The sequence below is a fragment of the Oscarella lobularis genome, chromosome 11, assembly GCF_947507565.1.
Source record: "Oscarella lobularis chromosome 11, ooOscLobu1.1, whole genome shotgun sequence".
Classification (NCBI taxonomy): Eukaryota; Metazoa; Porifera; class Homoscleromorpha; order Homosclerophorida; family Oscarellidae; genus Oscarella; species Oscarella lobularis.
Window position 1 is genome coordinate 1,299,024 of NC_089185.1, and position 16,520 is coordinate 1,315,543.

At 48.2% G+C, this 16,520-nt stretch overlaps 5 protein-coding genes across 7 annotated transcripts; all 5 read right to left on the reverse strand.

The window, feature by feature from the left end:
* Nucleotides 1-123: 123 nt before the first annotated feature.
* Nucleotides 124-3,840, reverse strand: LOC136193321 (uncharacterized). Its single transcript, XM_065982195.1, has 18 exons — nucleotides 3,231-3,840; nucleotides 3,114-3,172; nucleotides 3,024-3,059; nucleotides 2,914-2,967; nucleotides 2,814-2,861; nucleotides 2,719-2,763; nucleotides 2,618-2,662; nucleotides 2,515-2,559; nucleotides 2,364-2,426; nucleotides 2,252-2,308; nucleotides 2,158-2,199; nucleotides 2,063-2,107; nucleotides 1,973-1,999; nucleotides 1,885-1,926; nucleotides 1,787-1,831; nucleotides 1,593-1,733; nucleotides 1,508-1,529; nucleotides 124-1,447 (listed from the first exon to the last, which is right to left on the reverse strand). The coding sequence occupies exons 1-18, from the start codon at nucleotides 3,280-3,282 to the stop codon at nucleotides 219-221; spliced, it is 2,097 nt and encodes a 698-aa protein (XP_065838267.1). The 5' UTR covers nucleotides 3,283-3,840; the 3' UTR covers nucleotides 124-218.
* Nucleotides 3,841-3,945: 105 nt separating this feature from the next.
* LOC136193322 (threonylcarbamoyl-AMP synthase-like) lies at nucleotides 3,946-5,136 on the reverse strand. The gene is made up of 5 exons (XM_065982196.1): nucleotides 4,721-5,136; nucleotides 4,607-4,659; nucleotides 4,370-4,554; nucleotides 4,183-4,313; nucleotides 3,946-4,121 (listed from the first exon to the last, which is right to left on the reverse strand). The coding sequence occupies exons 1-5, from the start codon at nucleotides 4,993-4,995 to the stop codon at nucleotides 4,061-4,063; spliced, it is 705 nt and encodes a 234-aa protein (XP_065838268.1). The 5' UTR covers nucleotides 4,996-5,136; the 3' UTR covers nucleotides 3,946-4,060.
* A 147-nt stretch (nucleotides 5,137-5,283) lies between these two features.
* LOC136193319 (uncharacterized) lies at nucleotides 5,284-9,302 on the reverse strand. 2 transcript variants are annotated; one of them, XM_065982192.1, is made up of 19 exons: nucleotides 9,065-9,302; nucleotides 8,509-9,015; nucleotides 8,340-8,459; nucleotides 8,229-8,287; nucleotides 8,128-8,163; nucleotides 8,015-8,068; nucleotides 7,902-7,949; nucleotides 7,806-7,850; nucleotides 7,705-7,749; nucleotides 7,607-7,651; nucleotides 7,489-7,551; nucleotides 7,377-7,433; nucleotides 7,236-7,322; nucleotides 7,161-7,187; nucleotides 7,070-7,114; nucleotides 6,972-7,016; nucleotides 6,780-6,920; nucleotides 6,694-6,718; nucleotides 5,284-6,632 (listed from the first exon to the last, which is right to left on the reverse strand). In XM_065982192.1, exons 3-19 carry the CDS (start codon nucleotides 8,389-8,391, stop codon nucleotides 5,377-5,379), a joined length of 2,130 nt encoding a protein of 709 aa, XP_065838264.1. In that variant the 5' UTR covers nucleotides 8,392-8,459; nucleotides 8,509-9,015; nucleotides 9,065-9,302; the 3' UTR covers nucleotides 5,284-5,376. The 2 variants fall into 2 exon arrangements, with proteins under 2 accessions (XP_065838264.1, XP_065838263.1); XM_065982191.1 differs by having other exon boundaries at nucleotides 8,509-9,302.
* Nucleotides 9,303-9,372: 70 nt separating this feature from the next.
* On the reverse strand, nucleotides 9,373-13,471 carry LOC136193320 (uncharacterized). 2 transcript variants are annotated; one of them, XM_065982193.1, is made up of 18 exons: nucleotides 13,220-13,471; nucleotides 12,381-13,170; nucleotides 12,261-12,325; nucleotides 12,160-12,195; nucleotides 12,046-12,099; nucleotides 11,944-11,991; nucleotides 11,848-11,892; nucleotides 11,747-11,791; nucleotides 11,649-11,693; nucleotides 11,532-11,594; nucleotides 11,420-11,476; nucleotides 11,283-11,369; nucleotides 11,208-11,234; nucleotides 11,123-11,161; nucleotides 11,025-11,069; nucleotides 10,833-10,973; nucleotides 10,756-10,777; nucleotides 9,373-10,696 (listed from the first exon to the last, which is right to left on the reverse strand). In XM_065982193.1, exons 2-18 carry the CDS (start codon nucleotides 12,430-12,432, stop codon nucleotides 9,465-9,467), a joined length of 2,103 nt encoding a protein of 700 aa, XP_065838265.1. In that variant the 5' UTR covers nucleotides 12,433-13,170; nucleotides 13,220-13,471; the 3' UTR covers nucleotides 9,373-9,464. The 2 variants fall into 2 exon arrangements, with proteins under 2 accessions (XP_065838265.1, XP_065838266.1); XM_065982194.1 differs by having other exon boundaries at nucleotides 12,381-12,520; nucleotides 12,581-13,471.
* A 92-nt stretch (nucleotides 13,472-13,563) lies between these two features.
* Nucleotides 13,564-16,457, reverse strand: LOC136193029 (uncharacterized). The gene is made up of 16 exons (XM_065981818.1): nucleotides 16,407-16,457; nucleotides 16,314-16,349; nucleotides 16,210-16,263; nucleotides 16,112-16,150; nucleotides 16,018-16,059; nucleotides 15,913-15,956; nucleotides 15,817-15,861; nucleotides 15,700-15,762; nucleotides 15,588-15,644; nucleotides 15,438-15,533; nucleotides 15,363-15,389; nucleotides 15,272-15,316; nucleotides 15,174-15,218; nucleotides 14,983-15,123; nucleotides 14,906-14,927; nucleotides 13,564-14,846 (listed from the first exon to the last, which is right to left on the reverse strand). Exons 3-16 carry the CDS (start codon nucleotides 16,211-16,213, stop codon nucleotides 13,564-13,566), a joined length of 1,953 nt encoding a protein of 650 aa, XP_065837890.1. The 5' UTR covers nucleotides 16,214-16,263; nucleotides 16,314-16,349; nucleotides 16,407-16,457.
* Between the last annotated feature and the right edge of the window lie 63 nt (nucleotides 16,458-16,520).

Genomic DNA, 16,520 nt, shown 5'->3' on the forward strand with positions numbered 1-16,520 from the left:
TACTTAACCTTCTATGTCAGGGCGGCGACTGGCGGGCGGCGGGGACCGGCTGCACGAGCGAGGGCCTGTGAGCTCGAGCTGGCATCCAGTTAAAGCGCGTTATTATCCGGCGGATACCATAAACATCGTCGACCTTTATTGACTCACTGACGCACAGACACAACACACAGAGGCGTACACACACAGAGACGTACACACACAGACACTCACTCATTGAGTCACGTACAGTCCTTGTTGTCGTACTTGTACCGCCAAGCAGAGTCTCCATATCCGCACCAATCGCAATGATAATCCTCCCCAAACGGCCAATCGCGATCACACCAGCCCTTGTAAATAGACGGATAATGTCTGAGACGACACTCGCTATAAAGTGGTGAGTAATTATACCGTGACTGAAGAGGACTCGCTCTAATTAAATTTCCATGCGTGTCACACTCGTCATGTGATTTCCCACTTGCTCGACATTGACAATATGTTTGATCAATGTCAACGCTGCACGATTCGGCCGAGTCTTTTTGTTCCGAGCCCGATTCGACCAGGCACCGCGGGCTCGTCACATTGCACACAGCGCACACGGACCGGTTACTAACCTCTCTTAACTTAAGGTGAGCGAGATCTTCGGTGAACTGTTGACGCCTCTCGGGTTCTTCTATCGTCTCGTCGATGATTTTCATGTTCCACACCGCACCACCGGTGCTCATAGCAAGAGGAGCGTACTGAACGAACTCGCGACATGCCTTCTCCCAAGCGGAAGTTGTATCGTCACTCGCCTTCATCGTAACGTTTATGCTCGAATCGGTAAAACCGACCGTGTCAACCGAGCTGCCGCCGCTGCTGTAAACAACTCCCTTATAATCAACGGCGATGATGTCGTTAATGACATTTGATTCGAACTGCACATTTCCGAATAGTACATTCAGCGTAGCGTCGTGCATGAGCAGCTTTTCCCGAACGATTTCCAGCGACGAATCGGTGCCGGGTGGGATGCCGGGTGGGAAGTCGGGCACTTCGGTTATCGGATCGCGCGGCTCGTCAGTGATGAGAAGTAGGTTGAGTGCAACGTCATTGCGCTGCCGCAATTCCGAGATAGTCAAGGCGAGTTCGATCGCTTCATAGCCGTCTTCCTGATTTCCTTCTCTGCTGAATTTACTCATGGCTGCCCCCACTTGACTCACGTCCAGTGCAGCGTTTCCATCGACCTCCACGATCTTCGCGCGATCATTGATATCGGTCGAAAATAAATTCGCAAAGAGGACGACGTAGTATTTGTTCCTCAGCGTCCCGCTACCTATACCTTCGCTTTGGAAACTCGCCTCGAGAGCTTCTGCCGCGCTCGGAATCCAATCCTGCGCGTTTATCATCGACCTCGAGTCGTCAACGATGAGAACGACGTCAGCGGCCGAAGGCTTAGGCACGTCACGTACGCGATAGCTCGTTTTAATACAATCTAAAAAGAAATTCACTCGTTCATTCGGATGCACACGTACTGTTCCGAATCGATCGTTACCGCATGGGGCTGACTCTGCGCACTAAAGGTGACTTGCGTCAGTTATAACGTCAATTATACGCCATGCAGGGTTAGTCCGCCATACCTTCCATTGGTCGCCGTCGCAAAATACGATCTCTCTCGTCGTTGCGTCGTGATATATTTCGCCCTCATTTTGTTCATTGCACTGCCGGTCGAGTACGCTGCTCTCATTTCTGATATTTGGCCCCATTTCACCGGGATCTCCCTTATAGTTAGACGAAATGAGAACATACGCAGAAAGATTAGGTCTTAACTGACAGTCTCGCCCGTGTCTCCTTTTTCGCCGGCTTCGCCTTTCTCACCCTTAATTCAAACTACGTGCATTTCTATATCATAATGAAGCGAATGGAGTTTACCTTCACACCTTTATCACCTTTTGGGCCCATCACTTCCTGACCCTAGAAAACTGTGAAAAATTTGCTAATAAGACACCAGGCGACCTACTCCAGTTGCAGGATGACCCTGTTCTCCCTAAACATTTGCAAGATAATCTTGCTGGCCAGAGCGTATGATACATTCCCTATTTATATTTACCATATCGCCTTTCACTCCTTTAGGCCCTTCAGACCCACGAGGTCCCTAATAACAATAAACTCATCTACGAAATATCGTCCGTACACTAATCTCACTGGATCGCCTTCGTCTCCAGGATTTCCAAAATCTCCGCGTTCCTAATTAACCGATAAGTAAAGGTGTGCTATTAATTAAAATCTCTTGTTCTACCCCTGGCGCCCCTTCTATTCCAGGCGTTCCATCGATACCCTCCATTCCTTTTCGTCCCTACGTTACATTATTGATCTCTCGAGATCTTTCATTCTGTATCCAACGACTCTACCTGCATTCCTTTATCCCCACGATCACCCGGAGGGCCTTGATCTCCCTGGAAACCTGGGTCACCCTAAAAATCAAATAGAGCAACATACCGGTAATGACTATCTATCTATCTATCTATCTATCTATCTATCTATCTATCTATCTATCTCCACCGGAAGTCCAGTTATTCCTTCACGTCCTCCTGGACCGGTATCTCCCTACAATCGAAAGCGCGTGTAATCCTTATTATAGAACTTTTCGCATTGATGCAAATACTTTTTGTCCCGGAGAGCCCGGGCGTCCAGGTGAGCCCGTTCGTCCCTAATGAAGCCAAACGAACTTTGGAATAGAATGTTGATAATCAAGTACTAACGCACCTTTTCTCCTCTACAACCAGGGTACCCACGTTCACCAGGTTTTCCCTAATATTTCGTTTTCTAACGCATCGTAATGTCGATTTGCATAGACTAACCGGACTACCAGGAGGCCCCGGTACACCTTTACGATGGTGCCAGTGCCACTACAATAACGCACATCTACATTTCAATACAACTACTCCATTTCAAATATACCCAAGGTGGATATTTTCCATGAGGACCAGTCGCACCCTTGTCTCCCATAGATCCCTAAGAAAAATAACGCATTTCAATTCGTCGTTTCCCTCGTTTTCTATGCGACAAACTTTCATTCCGTTCATGCCAGGAAAGCCTTTTGGTCCCTGCACACAAAAAGACCGCATCGAGTCAATGTTGTACTTGCAAGCATAGTGAACCTCTTGGGGCTGGCACCGCAGGGGGCAAGTAGGAGGAAATATAGTAGTCCAAGAACCCTCTGCACGAACGTAGATAGATAGAGAAATTTCGGTGCTGCTGCCAACTTGACGTCTAACCAGCTGCGATGATTTGCAGTAGACTTGCTCCAACTATTATCCCAAGAAGCATCGTTTTGGCCTGTAGCGCTGCTGCTGCTCGACTGACGCAACTACGTACGTTCGAGCCTTTTCATGGCGTAGTTTCAGACGAGCGTCAGCTGTAGAAAACACGCAGTTCACGCGAGCCAGTCGTAGGAGGAGTCAACCGCATCGACAACCGAAGCCGCTCTTTTGAGTTTCACACGCACTTATTTTGCTAGAGGGCCGGGCCTATGCAATCGTTTGGCCGAGTTCACCGTAATTGTGAGTTGTTTTCGCGAACAAATCTGCTACGTCGAGCAGCGTCGTCTCTCAGACCGCTACGCTTCCGAATGGGGGAGTAGATAAAAAATGCACGCGACGAGATGAACCGCACTGCACGTTTTTCTGTTTTTCTTCTCGCCGCAACCATCTGTTGCGCCAGAGACCGCGGGCCTATGCAAGGCGCCGATGCATTGAAAATGCGTTCGAAGACCCCTGCTGGAATGACGGTGCACAAACCAAGTGGGCACTCGAAAAAGATCTTTTTCTTATGCAGACTCTCCGTCCCCTGTTAACACCTCTCAAACGACGACGGAAGCAGCCGGCACAGCTGTCGTCTCTGAAAGGCGAGCATTTCTATAGTCCCCAATCGTTGGGAGCCGTACGTGACCGTTTGGCTGTTTCTCGTGAAATCGAATCGACTCAAAAAAAATAATGCAAGAACGCGGCGGCGTCAGGAACCAACCGGAAGCGTCCGATATTCTCTAGTTAGCAAAAGAGACGCGTGGGCTAATAAAAAAAAATTCTGTTGGCACCGTTCTGTGTCTTCACTTTGATTCTCTCAGATTGTATTTTCGACGAAGGATGTCCAACGTCTTTTCGTACGCGCTGTGGTGGTACAGCATTGTTACAGCGTAAATATTCTACGTCTACGTCTAGGCTCACATACCAGCCTTCTCTTATTATTTTGAATGCACCGTCATTGGACAGATCTACGACAGTCGAACCCTGTCGCGTTCGATCGCGAAGAACTCCGCCATCGGCAATCAAATCGATTTTCGGCCATATTTCTTTAAATTCCTTAATTAATTAAAATACGACTTTTATATTCGCAAAGAATCTAATAGAGCGCGCACTTCAATTGATATCGTGCTTCGATGGCTACTGATGTTTGCACTGGTCAATGCCAGCGGTTGGCCGCACGCACGCGCTAGATCTCGTATGAAATCGTTGTCCGGAATACGAATTCCGACTACAGACGTTGTCGGGTTCAGGTCCGGGTTCAAGCTCGTTGTCCTTCGAAGAACGACAGTCATGGGACCTAAAGAAACGCGATGGAGAGCCCGCCCCCAAGTTGTTTCGAGAAGCTTGACCTGGAAGGAGGTCTTTGAGAATGTTTTTCGTTACGGAAGACACGCGACCCCATCTAAAAAGAGACAATTGGCACGATCGCTGTACGTGGCTTGCTTTCGAGATCTCGGCGTCACTTTTCGATTTCTTCTAGCTCTGATACGCAAATCGCCACCGGTTTCTCGGAATTTCGACCCTTTATGTCGTATAGCTTTTGAACTGCTTCTCTGTTTTGAGCCAGAGCGGCGACTCCGTAGATTGTGTCCGTAGGAACGGCCACGACGCCTCCCCTTTGCAGAGCCGACGTCACACTTTCTATTTCGGACTTTCCGTATCCGTGTGATATAGAGATTATTCGCTTCGAAGCTTCTAGTGAGCAGTTAGACGCCATTTTACTAGCTGCACGAAACATGCACGCATCAAGCTAGAGCGCGCTTCTATCCGGGATGGTTTCGCTTTTTTTTGCAGTTCCCGCGCCCTCGAATGTTAGCCTCACGTCAAACATTTAGTCTCCCTTTATCTAGAGACTCTTCTTAAATGACGTACGGCTATACACGAGCTTTACAAATTTTGCAAATTAAATCTGCAAATAATAGCGGCCGCAGCAAAAAAATGCGGTATTCCCAAGAGATTCCCAAGTCGTTTCAGCTCTGTAAGAACGACTTGAAAATAAGGAAGTTATAACCGATTAGCGATTCCATAGATCACATGACGACTTTAATAAATCGCTTCCACAAACAGTGACGCACACAGACACAACATACAGACACAACATACAGAGACACAGAGAGACTCACACAGTAACGGGTTTCGGGGTCGTGTAATTGTACCGCCAACCCCTTAGCGCCGGCGAATTTGCCGACTGCTGTCCGCACCACGAGCCATCGAAATGCTTCCCAAACGGCCATTCGAGATCACACCAGCCTGTGTAACGGCTGGGATAGCCCTTTGCAGCGCACGCGCGATAAAGTGGCGAGAAATCATACTGCGACGTCTGAAGATTGTCCAATTCACGTCGTGACGTCTGACACATCTTATGCGATTCTCCAGTTTCTCGACATCGACAGTATATTTGATCAATTCCTCTGTCGCACGTTTCAACGCGATTTCGTTCCGGTCCAACGCACGTCACCTTGCACTCGGCGCACACCGGCTGCAAAACGACCTCTTCTACCTTGATGCGAGCAAGAGCGTCGGTAAAAGCTTGACGCTCAAGAGGCTTCGTTTCCGTTTCCTTAATCTTTCCAAGGCTCCATACGGCACCACCGGTGCTCATAGCAAGCGGTGCGTACTCAACGAACTGGCGACACGACTCCTCCAAATCCCTCTCATTGTTAGCCGTCACTGAAACGCGGCGTATCGAACTTTGAAAACCGGTCGTATTAATCGTCTCCTCGGTGTCGCTGCGGTGAATGACTCCCCTATAATCAACGGCGATAATATCATCATCGTTCTCCACGACATTTGATGTGAATCGAAATTTTCCAAGTAAGTTCAATGCAGCACCGCGTCTGATTAGCTTTTCCCGAATGTCGTCCAGCGACGAAGAAGTGCCCGCCGGAGCGTCGGGGAACGGATCGCGCGGCTCGTCAGTGACGAGAGCCAAGTTGAGCGCAACGTCATCGCTAGGGCGCAATTCCTTGATGCTCAAGGCGCGTTCGATCGCCTCATAGCCGTCTTCCGCATTTCCGCTTTTAGTAAATCGATTCATGGCTGCCTGTACTTGATCCACGTTCAGTGCAACGCTCCCATCGACCGTCACGACCGTCGAACGATTATAGCGAAAGTCAGACCATCCTGGAACATCTGGGTACTCCCTCATATTCCCAAAGAGGACGACATAGTATTTGTTCTTCAGCGTTCCGTTACCGATACCGTCACGTACGAGAGCATTTTCGAGAGCTTCTGCCGCGCTCGGAATCCAATCCTGCTCGTTTCTCATCGAACCCGAGTCGTCGACGATGAGAACGATGTCAGCAGCCGAACGCTGGGGCAGGCCACGGCCGACGGCGAGTTCGCGATAAGTCGTTTCTTCGACACACCGTCCCGCTAAAGAGAAATCCATTCGTTTCTTTAGATGCATACGTAGTACGTCTTCTCGCTTTGTTACCGCATAAGTTCGACGATTCTACACACTAAAGGTGACTTGCGTCAGTCGCAACGTCAATTATATATGCCAGGATTAGCCCTCCATACCTTCCATTGGTCGCCGTCGCAAAATACGATCTCTCTCGTCGTTGCGTCGTGATATATTTCGCCCTCGTTTTGTTGATTGCACTGCTGTTCGAGTACGATGTTCTCATTTCTGATATTTGATCCCAGTTGACCGGGATCTCCCTTTATAGGTAGAAATGAGAACATACGAAGAAGGATTAGGTCTTAACTGACAGTCTCGCCCGTGTCTCCTTTTTCGCCGGCTTCGCCTTTCGGACCCTTTATTCAAACGACGTGCATTTCTATATCATAATGAAGCGAATGGAGTTTACCTTCACACCTTTATCACCTTTTTCGCCCATCACACTCTGCTGACCCTAGAAAACTGTGAAAAATTTGCTAATAAGAAACCAGGCGACCTACTCCAGTTGCACGTTCACCCGGTTCTCCCTAATAAACGTTTGCAAGATAATCTTGTTGGCCAGAGCGTACGATTACCATATCGCCTTTCGTTCCACTCGGCCCTTCAGCTCCACGTTGTCCCGGGTTGCCGTTGTCTCCGGGATCTCCAAAATCTCCGCCTTCCTAATTCGAATCAACAAATGCGTGCTATTAATTAAAATGGAGCTCTTGTTCTACCCCTTGCATCCCATTCATTCCATCGTTTCCACTAGCACCACGATTTCCTTTTCGTCCCTACGTTCCATTATTGATCTCTCTCTCTCTTTCATTATGTATTCAACGACACTACCTGCATCCCTGTATCTCCACGCTCGCCAGAATTGCCTGGACGTCCGACGCTACCCTGGTCACCCTACAAATCCGTCCAAGTGAAATAAAGTGATATACATGTAATGACTTTTCTTCACCTTCATTCCTATTACTCCTTGACTTCCTTCTGAACCGATATCGCCCTACAGTCCACGTGCGTGTAAACCTTATCAACTTCTCGCATTGATGCAAATACTTTTAGTCCCGGAGAGCCCGAGCGTCCAGGTGAGCCCGTTGGTCCCTAATGAAGACAAACGAACTTAGAAACAGAATGCTGATGACCAAGTACTAACGCACCTTTTCTCCTTCAGGACCAGGATTCCCATGTTCACCAGGTTCTCCCTAAAATTTGGTTTTATAACGCATCATAATGTCAATCATCATAGAACTAACCGAATGTCCAAGGATCCCCGGTACACCAGGAGAATTGTGCCAGTGCCACTACAATAATGATCATCAGTTAGATTTCAATACAACTACGTACTACTACACAAAATGAAATATACCCAAGGTGGATATTGTCCACGAGGACCAGTAGCACCCTTATCTCCTGTAAATCCCTAAAGAAAAAAAAAACCGCACTTAATTCGCCGCTTCCCTCGTTTTCTATACAACAAACTTTCATTCCGGGATAGCCAGTAAAGCCTTCTTGTCCCTAGGGGCACACAAAAAGACCGAATCGAGTCATTGTGGTTTAGTATACTTGCAAGCATAGTGAACCTCTTGGGGTTGGCATGGCAGCGGGCAAGTAGGAGGAAACATAGTAGTAATCGAACCCTCTGCAACGTAGATAGATAGAAAAATTTCGATGCTGCCAACTTGACGTCTAACCAGCTGCGATAATTTGCAGTAGACTTGCTCCAATAATTATCTCGAGAAGCATCGTTTCGGCACGTAGCGCTGTTGCTGTCGTTCAAGCCTTCTTTTAGCTGGGTTTTAGACGAGCGACAGCTGTAGGCAAACAATGTAAGGAAATGAGTTCACAGTAGGAGGAGCCAACCTTTAACGTCATCAGCAAACCGACGTCCCGTATGTGGATTCGTGTGCGAAAAAAGAAACGCGAGATGACGTCAGTGAACGCGGTCAAAAGGTCGTCCCTGTAGCATATAACTGCTACGTTGAGCAGCATCGTCTCTCGATCACATGCTTTTGAAATCAGACTGTTACACTTCCGAACGCCGGGGCGGCGAGCACGTGACGAGTGAAACGCCTACACTTAAACGAAGTTTAGTTAGGGAACCACCCCTGACAACGGCTTAGTAACGTGATAGCCTTATGAAAAACTTGGCGTATTGATTTTGCCCTGTCCATGGCAAAAACGGCCAACTAATAGCTTCTTGCTCTCCTTGCTGCCGTTGTGACATTGTCCAGAATACGAATTCCGAAGATGTTTTGGTGTTTGGGTTCAAGCTCGAAGAGAAACGCTTCAATGACACAGATGAGATCATTGCCATATTGCATTGAGCTGTCTCACGCGTGCAGAACACGCTCCAGATAGCGTAACTTCCTACCACACTGCTAACGCTTCCGAACGCGGAGGACTGCGCTATACGTACGCTTCCGAAGGAAGAAAGTGCGGCCCATCGACGCGGAGAGCAACCAAATCGCGTACGTGACGCCAACCGCAGTCTATCCCACGCATTACAAGAATTCTTCGCCACTCAGAAACTTTGAGCTCGCCCCATTCGTCGTCTACATCGATCGATGTTTAATTTGAACGATTCTGTGAGGTACAGCCGTGCAATGGCGACCTCGAGCGCTTACGTTTACCGCCCAATATGCTTGCCTTGAGCGTCGCCGTCGCGTTCGCCGTCGACGTTCGTTCACGCGAACGTTCACGTGATGACGCGCTAACGCGCTAACATTGATGCACAATGCCATGTTCTATTACATCTATGGTTCTACTACATGTTCTACTGTAGTACAGACAGTAGTAGTACAGACTCACACGAACAGTCAAACCAGGGACTTAGGGGTCGGTACAGTAAAAGCGTCAACCGAGTCTTTCATTCCACAAAGGTCGCCATTAAATTTCTTGTCAAACGGCCAGTTTTTGTCGCACCACCCTTCATATTTGGCGGGAAAGCCACGAGCAGCACAGGTACTATAGAGCGATGAGAAGTCATACTGTGCCGTCTGTAGATCATTGCCTTCTTTGATTTGTCTCTCGCATTCCTCATCTGATTTCCCACTCGCTCTGCATCGACAATAAATTTGATCAACTTCAGGGTTACAAGTCTCGTTGGGCTTTCGTTCCGGTCCCTCGCAGGTCACCTTGCATTCAGCGCACACGGACTGCCGAAGAACCTCCCCTGCCTTGATCTCAGCGAGAATTTTAGTGAACGCTTCACGATTCTTAGAATTCTTCTCCGTACCCTTGATAATTCCCAGGTCCCACACAGCACCACCGGTGCTCATAGCAAGCGGCGCGTACTCAACGAACGCGCGACACGACTCATCCATTTCTGAATCCTGTGCAGGCGTCAATGAGATATTTATGCTTGAATTTTGAAAGCCGCCCGTTTCGACCGTCTTTCCGTCGAGGCCGTGGATATGCCCCTGAAAATCGACGGCAACGATATCTTGATTGTCCACGGCATTCGATTCGAAGTTGAATTTTCCAAGTACGTTCAATGTGGCTTTGCGCTTGATGAGCTCTTTCCGAATGTCATCCAACGACGAATTGGTGCCGGCTTCGGTGCCCCTAAACGGATCGCGCGGCTCGTCCGTGACGAGAGCCAAGTTGAGCGCGACGTCTTCGTTTTCTCTGCGCAACTGTTTGATGCTCAAGGCGCGTTCGATCGCCTCATAGCCGTCTTCCGCATTTCCTTCCTTACCGAATTTAGCCATGGCCTTCTCCACTTTCGCCGCGTTCATTCGAACGCGTCCATTGACCTTCACAATCGACGAGCGATTATCGCGAAAGTCATCCCTATAGTTTTTGGCATTTCCAAACAGAACGACATAGTATTTGTTCCTCAACATTTGCGAGTCACTTTTTCCCGTCCCGATACCGCTATCTTTGAGAGCATTGTCGAGAGCTCTCACCGCGCTCGGAATCCAGCTCTGCTCCTTATCCATGCTTTTGGAGTCGTCGACAATGACGACGATGTCGGCGGCCAAACGACGGGGAAAATCGCGGTCTATCCGGAGTTCGCGATAGGTCGTGCCTTCGACACACTTTTCCCCTAAAGAGACAAGAACAGGATAGATACTATACGTAGAACGCTTTCTTTCGCTTTGTTACCGCATGGGTTCGGTTCTGCACACTAAAGGTGATATCGTGAGTCAACGACAATTACAGTAGGAAATTTCCCCCCTTACCATCCATTGGTCGCCGTTGCAAAATACAATCCTTCCCGTCGTTGCGTCGTGATACATTTGGCCTTCGTTTTGTTGATTGCACGGCTGGTTTTGTGCGTCGTCCACATTCGTAATATTTGGTCCCGGTTGACCGGAATCTCCCTTTATAGGTAGAAATGAGAACATACGAAGAAGGATTAGGTCTTAACTGACAGTCTCGCCCGTGTCTCCTTTTTCACCGGCTTCGCCTTTCGGACCCTTCATTCAAACTACGTGCATTTCTATATCATAATGAAGCGAATGGAGTTTACCTTCACACCTTTATCACCTTTTTCGCCAATCTGCTGACCCTAGAAAACTGTGAAAAATTTGCTAATAAGAAACAAGGCGACCTACTCCAGTTGCAGGTTCACCCGGTTCTCCCTAATAAACGTTTGCAAGATAATCTTGTTGGCCAGAGCGTACGATTACCATATCGCCTTTCGTTCCATTCGGCCCTTCAGCTCCACGTTGTCCCGGGTTGCCGTTGTCTCCGGGATCTCCAAAATCTCCGCGTTCCTAATTCAAATCAGCAAATGCGTGCTATTAAAATGGAGCTCTTGTTCTACCCCTTGCGTTCCATTTATTCCATCGTTTCCACTAGCACCACGATTTCCTTTAGGCCCCTACGTTCCATTATTGATCTGTCTCTCTCTTTCATTAGGTATTCAACGACTCTACCTGCATCCCTGTATCTCCACGCTCGCCAGAATTGCCTGAAAGTCCGACTCTACCCTGGTCACCCTACAAATCCGTCCAAGTGAAATATAGTGATATACATGTAATGACTTTCTTCACCTTCATTCCTATTACTCCTTGACGTCCTTCTGAACCGATATCGCCCTACAGTCCACGTGCGTGTAAACCTTATCAACTTCTCGCATTGATGCAAATACTTTTAGTCCCGGAGAGCCCGAGCGTCCAGGTGAGCCCGTTGGTCCCTAATGAAGACGAACGAACTTAGGAATAGAATGCTGATAACCAAGTACTAACGCACCTTTTCTCCTTCAGGACCAGGATTCCCATGTTCACCTGGTTCTCCCTAACATTTGGTTTTCTGACGCATCATAATGTCAATCATCATAGAACTAACCGAATGTCCAGCGATCCCCGGTACACCAGGAGAATTGTGCCAGTGCCACTGCAATCAGATAGATCAATTTCAGTACAGCTAGGTACTACTGCACGAATATACCCAAGGTGGATATTGTTCACGAGGACCAGTAGCACCCTTATCTCCCATAAATCCCTAAAGAAAAAAAATAACGCATTTCAATTCGTCGCTTCCCTCGTTTTCTATACAACAAACTTTCATTCCGGGATAGCCAGTAAAGCCTTCTTGTCCCTAGGGGCACACAAAAAGACCGAATCGAGTCATTGTGGTTTAGTATACTTGCAAGCATAGTGAACCTCTTGGGGTTGGCACGGCAGCGGGCAAGTAGGAGGAAACATAGTAGTAATCAAACCCGAACCCTCTGTACGAACGTAGATAGATAGAGAAATTTCGATGCTGCCAACTTGACGTCTAACCAGCTGCGATAATTTGCAGTAGACTTGCTCCAAGTATTATCTCGAGAAGCATCGTTTCGGCACGTACCAGGTAGCGCTATGTATTGACGTTGTCGCGCAAGTTCAAGCCTTTTCATAGGTTAGTTTTAGACGAGCGTCAGCTGTAGGCAAATAATTTGAGGAAACGCGGTTCACGCGAGCCATTCGTAGGAGGAGCCAACCTCATCGACGGCAAACCAAAGTTCTGCACGTAGATTCGTTTGCCAAAAAATGCAAGATGACGGCAAACTTGGTCAAAAGATTGCATAGGTCCGGCCTCGTGGCAATGTAGCTGCTACGTCGAGCAGCATCGTCTCTCACATGCTGCTCTTGAAACCATGACGCTTCCAAATGGGGGAGTAGGTGAAAGGAAACGCGGTGGCGGCGGCGGCGACAAACACGTGACAAACCACAGGTCGTAGAGTAAATCGCACTGCAGTTTCTACGTGACGTCTCGTTCTCCGGAGACTTTGACGACGACGTCACGCAAATACATAAGAGTCCGTGTCCTCGATCCCTTAATTCACCGTCGCTTCTACAGTAGTGAGCCGTTAGATGCCATTTTACCAAGTGAACTGCTCGTAATAGCACGTCAGGACTAAGGAGCGTCTTCGAATTTGATGAAAAACCATTTCCTTGTGAAAGCTTTCGGGTAAAACGTCATATAGAGCGCTTCCCATTTTTAGGATCAGCGAAACATTGCATAGAAATATTGCCATGTTGTATTGAGCTGTCTCACGCGTGCAGAACACGCTCCAGATAGCGTAACTTCCTACCACACTGCTAACGCTTCCGAACGCGGAGGAGTGCGCTATACGTACGCTTCCGAAGGAAGAAAGTGCGGCCCATCGACGCGGAGAGCAACCAAATCGCGTACGTGACGCCAACCGCACGCATTACAAGAATTCTTCGCCACTCAGAAACTTTGAGCTCGCCCTATTCGTCTACATCGATCGATGTTTAATTTGAACGGTTCTGTGAGGTACAGCCGTGCAATGGCGACCTCGAGCGCTTACGTTTACCGCCCAATATGCTTGCCTTGAGCGTCGCCGTCGCGTTCGCCGTCGACGTTCGTTCACGCGAACGTTCACGTGATGACGCGCTAACGCGCTAACATTGATGCACAATGCCATGTTCTATTACATCTATGGTTCTACTACATGTTCTACTGTAGTACAGACAGTAGTAGTATAGACTCACACGAACAGTCAAACCAGGGACTTAGGGGGGGGGGGGGGGGGGGGGTCGGTACAGTAAAAGCGTCAACCGAGTCTTTCATTCCACAAAGGCCGCCATTAAATTTCTTGTCAAACGGCCAGTTTTTGTCGCACCGCCCTTCATATTTGGCGGGAAAGCCACGAGCAGCACAGGTACTATAGAGCGATGAGAAGTCATACTGTGCCGTCTGTAGATCATTGCCTTCTTTGATTTGTCTCTCGCATTCCTCATCTGATTTCCCACTCGCTCTGCATCGACAATAAATTTGATCAACTTCAGGGTTACAAGTCTCGTTGGGCTTTCGTTCCGGTCCCTCGCAGGTCACCTTGCATTCAGCGCACACGGACTGCCGAAGAACCTCCCCTGCCTTGATCTCAGCGAGAATTTTAGTGAACGCTTCACGATTCTTAGAATTCTTCTCCGTACCCTTGATAATTCCCAGGTCCCACACAGCACCACCGGTGCTCATAGCAAGCGGCGCGTACTCAACGAACGCGCGACACGACTCATCCATTTCTGAATCGTGTGCAGGCGTCAATGAGATATTTATGCTTGAATTTTGAAAGCCGCCCGTTTCGACCGTCTTTCCGTCGAGGCCGTGGATATGCCCCTGAAAATCGACGGCAACGATATCTTGATTGTCCACGGCATTCGATTCGAAGTTGAATTTTCCAAGTAGGTTCAATGTGGCTTTGCGCTTGATGAGCTCTTTCCGAATGTCATCCAACGACGAATTGGTGCCGCCATCGGTGTTTCGAAACGGATCGCGCGGCTCGTCCGTGATGAGAGCCAAGTTGAGCGCGACGTCTTTGTTATGTTTGCGCAAGTCGCCGATCTTCAAGGCGTGTTCGATCGCCTCATAGCCGTCTTCCGCATTTCCTTTCCTCCTGAATTTAGCCATGGCCTTCTCCACTTTCGACGCGGTCATTTTAGCTTTCCCATCGACCTTCACAACCGACGAGCGATTCTGGCGAAAGTCAAGGCCCCCATAGTTTTCGGCATTTCCAAACAGAACGACATAGTATTTGTTCTTCAGCATTTTCGTGTTACCGATATTGCTATTTTTGAGAGCATTGTCGAGAGCTTTCACCGCGCTCGGAATCCAGCTCTGCTCCTTATCCATGCTATCGGAGTCGTCGACAATGACGACGATGTCGGCGGCCAAACGACGGGGAAAATCGCGGCCTATCTTGAGTTCGCGATAGGTCGTGCCTTCGACACACTTTTCCCCTAAAGAGACAAGAACAGGATAGATACTATACGTAGAACGCTTTCTTTCGCTTTGTTACCGCATGGGTTCGGTTCTGCACACTAAAGGTGATATCGTGAGTCAACGACAATTACAGTAGGAAATTTCCCCCCTTACCATCCATTGGTCGCCGTTGCAAAATACAATCCTTCCCGTCGTTGCGTCGTGATACATTTGGCCTTCGTTTTGTTGATTGCACGGCTGGTTTTGTACGTCGTCCACATTCGTAATATTTGGTCCCGGTTGACCGGAATCTCCCTTATAGGTAGAAATGAGAACATACGAAGAAGGATTAGGTCTTAACTGACAGTCTCGCCCGTGTCTCCTTTTTCGCCGGCTTCGCCTTTCGGACCCTTTATTCAAACGACGTGCATTTCTATATCATAATGAAGCGAATGGAGTTTACCTTCACACCTTTATCACCTTTTTCGCCCATCACAATCTGCTGACCCTAGAAAACTGTGAAAAATTTGCTAATAAGAAACAAGGCGACCTACCCCAGTTGCACGTTCACCCGGTTCTCCCTAATAAACGTTTGCAAGATAATCTTGTTGGCCAGAGCGTACGATTACCATATCGCCTTTCGTTCCACTCGGCCCTTCAGCTCCACGTTCTCCACGTTGTCCCGGGTTGCCGTTGTCTCCGGGATCTCCAAAATCTCCGCATTCCTAATTCGAATCAACAAATGCGTGCTATTAATTAAAATGGAGCTTTTGTTCTACCCCTTTCGTCCCATTCATTCCATCGTTTCCACTAACACCACGATTTCCTTTTCGTCCCTACGTTCCATTATTGATCTGTCTCTCTCTTTCATTAGGTATTCAATGACTCTACCTGCATCCCTGTATCTCCACGCTCGCCAGAATCGCCTGGACGTCCGACGCTACCCTGGTCACCCTACAAATCCGTCCAAGTGAAATAAAGTGATACACATGTAATGACTTTCTTCACCTTCATTCCTATTTCTCCTTGACTTCCTTCTGAACCGATATCGCCCTACCGTCAAGGCACGTGTGAATCCTTGAAATCTAGCACTAGTACTTGTACGTTTGGTCCCACAGCACCCCGCTGCCCAGAAGAGCCCGTTGCTCCTTGTTTTCAACAAAACAAACTTCTGAGCCAGGAAGTTGAAATCTAAATGAATGAACGCACCTTCGCTCCTCGCGGTCCCGTTCCTGGCTCTCCAGGTTCTCCCTAAAAGTTTACGCCAATATAACGCAGCCTATCAATCGTCCCTAAAACTAACCTGAGGCCCTGGTGAACCAGGGAGCGTATGCCAGTGCCACTACAATGAATAATTTACTGTACACAGATTTCAATACCACTCAACACATGCAAATATACCCATGGCGGATATTGTCCACGAGGGCCACGGTTACCCCTTTCTCCCTCATATCCCTTCATTAGAGATTATTAGAGTAATCCGGTTTTTTAACTACTCTACAAACTCTGGGTCCAGTCATTCCAGGAAAACCTTTTTGTCCCTGTACATAGAAAAGTCTAAGAGAATCTTCAGCTCAACTCGAAGAATTGCTAAAAACCTGTTGACGTTCGCAGGGCAGCACGCACGAGGATACATCTCCTGATGAGTAGTTTTCTGCACCAACGTAGATAATACAACATATAACTTTCGGACACTGTCTAACCAGCTGCTG

Excerpts from the sequence above, each read along its gene's own strand:
- LOC136193321 (XM_065982195.1), bottom strand. The coding sequence starts at position 3,282 with ATGCTTCTTGGGATAATAGTTGGAGCAAGTCTACTGCAAATCATCGCA. Across the intron at positions 2,968-3,023 it reads CTGGCATGAACGGAATGAAA|GGATCTATGGGAGACAAGGG; the intron begins GTTTGTCGCATA and ends TATTTTTCTTAG. Across the intron at positions 2,108-2,157 it reads CTGGAGACGAAGGCGATCCA|GGACCTCGTGGGTCTGAAGG; the intron begins GTGAGATTAGTG and ends TATTGTTATTAG.
- LOC136193322 (XM_065982196.1), bottom strand. The coding sequence starts at position 4,995 with ATGTTTCGTGCAGCTAGTAAAATGGCGTCTAACTGCTCACTAGAAGCT. Across the intron at positions 4,660-4,720 it reads GAGCTAGAAGAAATCGAAAA|ATGGGGTCGCGTGTCTTCCG; the intron begins GTGACGCCGAGA and ends GTCTCTTTTTAG. Across the intron at positions 4,122-4,182 it reads AAAATAATAAGAGAAGGCTG|CGCGTACGAAAAGACGTTGG; the intron begins GTATGTGAGCCT and ends GTACCACCACAG.
- LOC136193319 (XM_065982192.1), bottom strand. The coding sequence starts at position 8,391 with ATGCTTCTCGAGATAATTATTGGAGCAAGTCTACTGCAAATTATCGCA. Across the intron at positions 7,750-7,805 it reads CTGGTCCTGAAGGAGAAAAG|GGACCAACGGGCTCACCTGG; the intron begins GTGCGTTAGTAC and ends TGTCTTCATTAG. Across the intron at positions 7,323-7,376 it reads GAATGAATGGGATGCAAGGG|GAAGGCGGAGATTTTGGAGA; the intron begins GTAGAACAAGAG and ends GATTCGAATTAG.
- LOC136193320 (XM_065982193.1), bottom strand. The coding sequence starts at position 12,432 with ATGCTTCTCGAGATAATACTTGGAGCAAGTCTACTGCAAATTATCGCA. Across the intron at positions 12,196-12,260 it reads TGCCGTGCCAACCCCAAGAG|GGACAAGAAGGCTTTACTGG; the intron begins GTTCACTATGCT and ends GTGTGCCCCTAG. Across the intron at positions 11,792-11,847 it reads CTGGTCCTGAAGGAGAAAAG|GGACCAACGGGCTCACCTGG; the intron begins GTGCGTTAGTAC and ends CGTCTTCATTAG.
- LOC136193029 (XM_065981818.1), bottom strand. Across the intron at positions 16,060-16,111 it reads CTGGTTCACCAGGGCCTCAG|GGAGAACCTGGAGAGCCAGG; the intron begins GTTAGTTTTAGG and ends GTAAACTTTTAG. Across the intron at positions 15,219-15,271 it reads AAGGTGATAAAGGTGTGAAG|GGTCCGAAAGGCGAAGCCGG; the intron begins GTAAACTCCATT and ends GTTTGAATAAAG.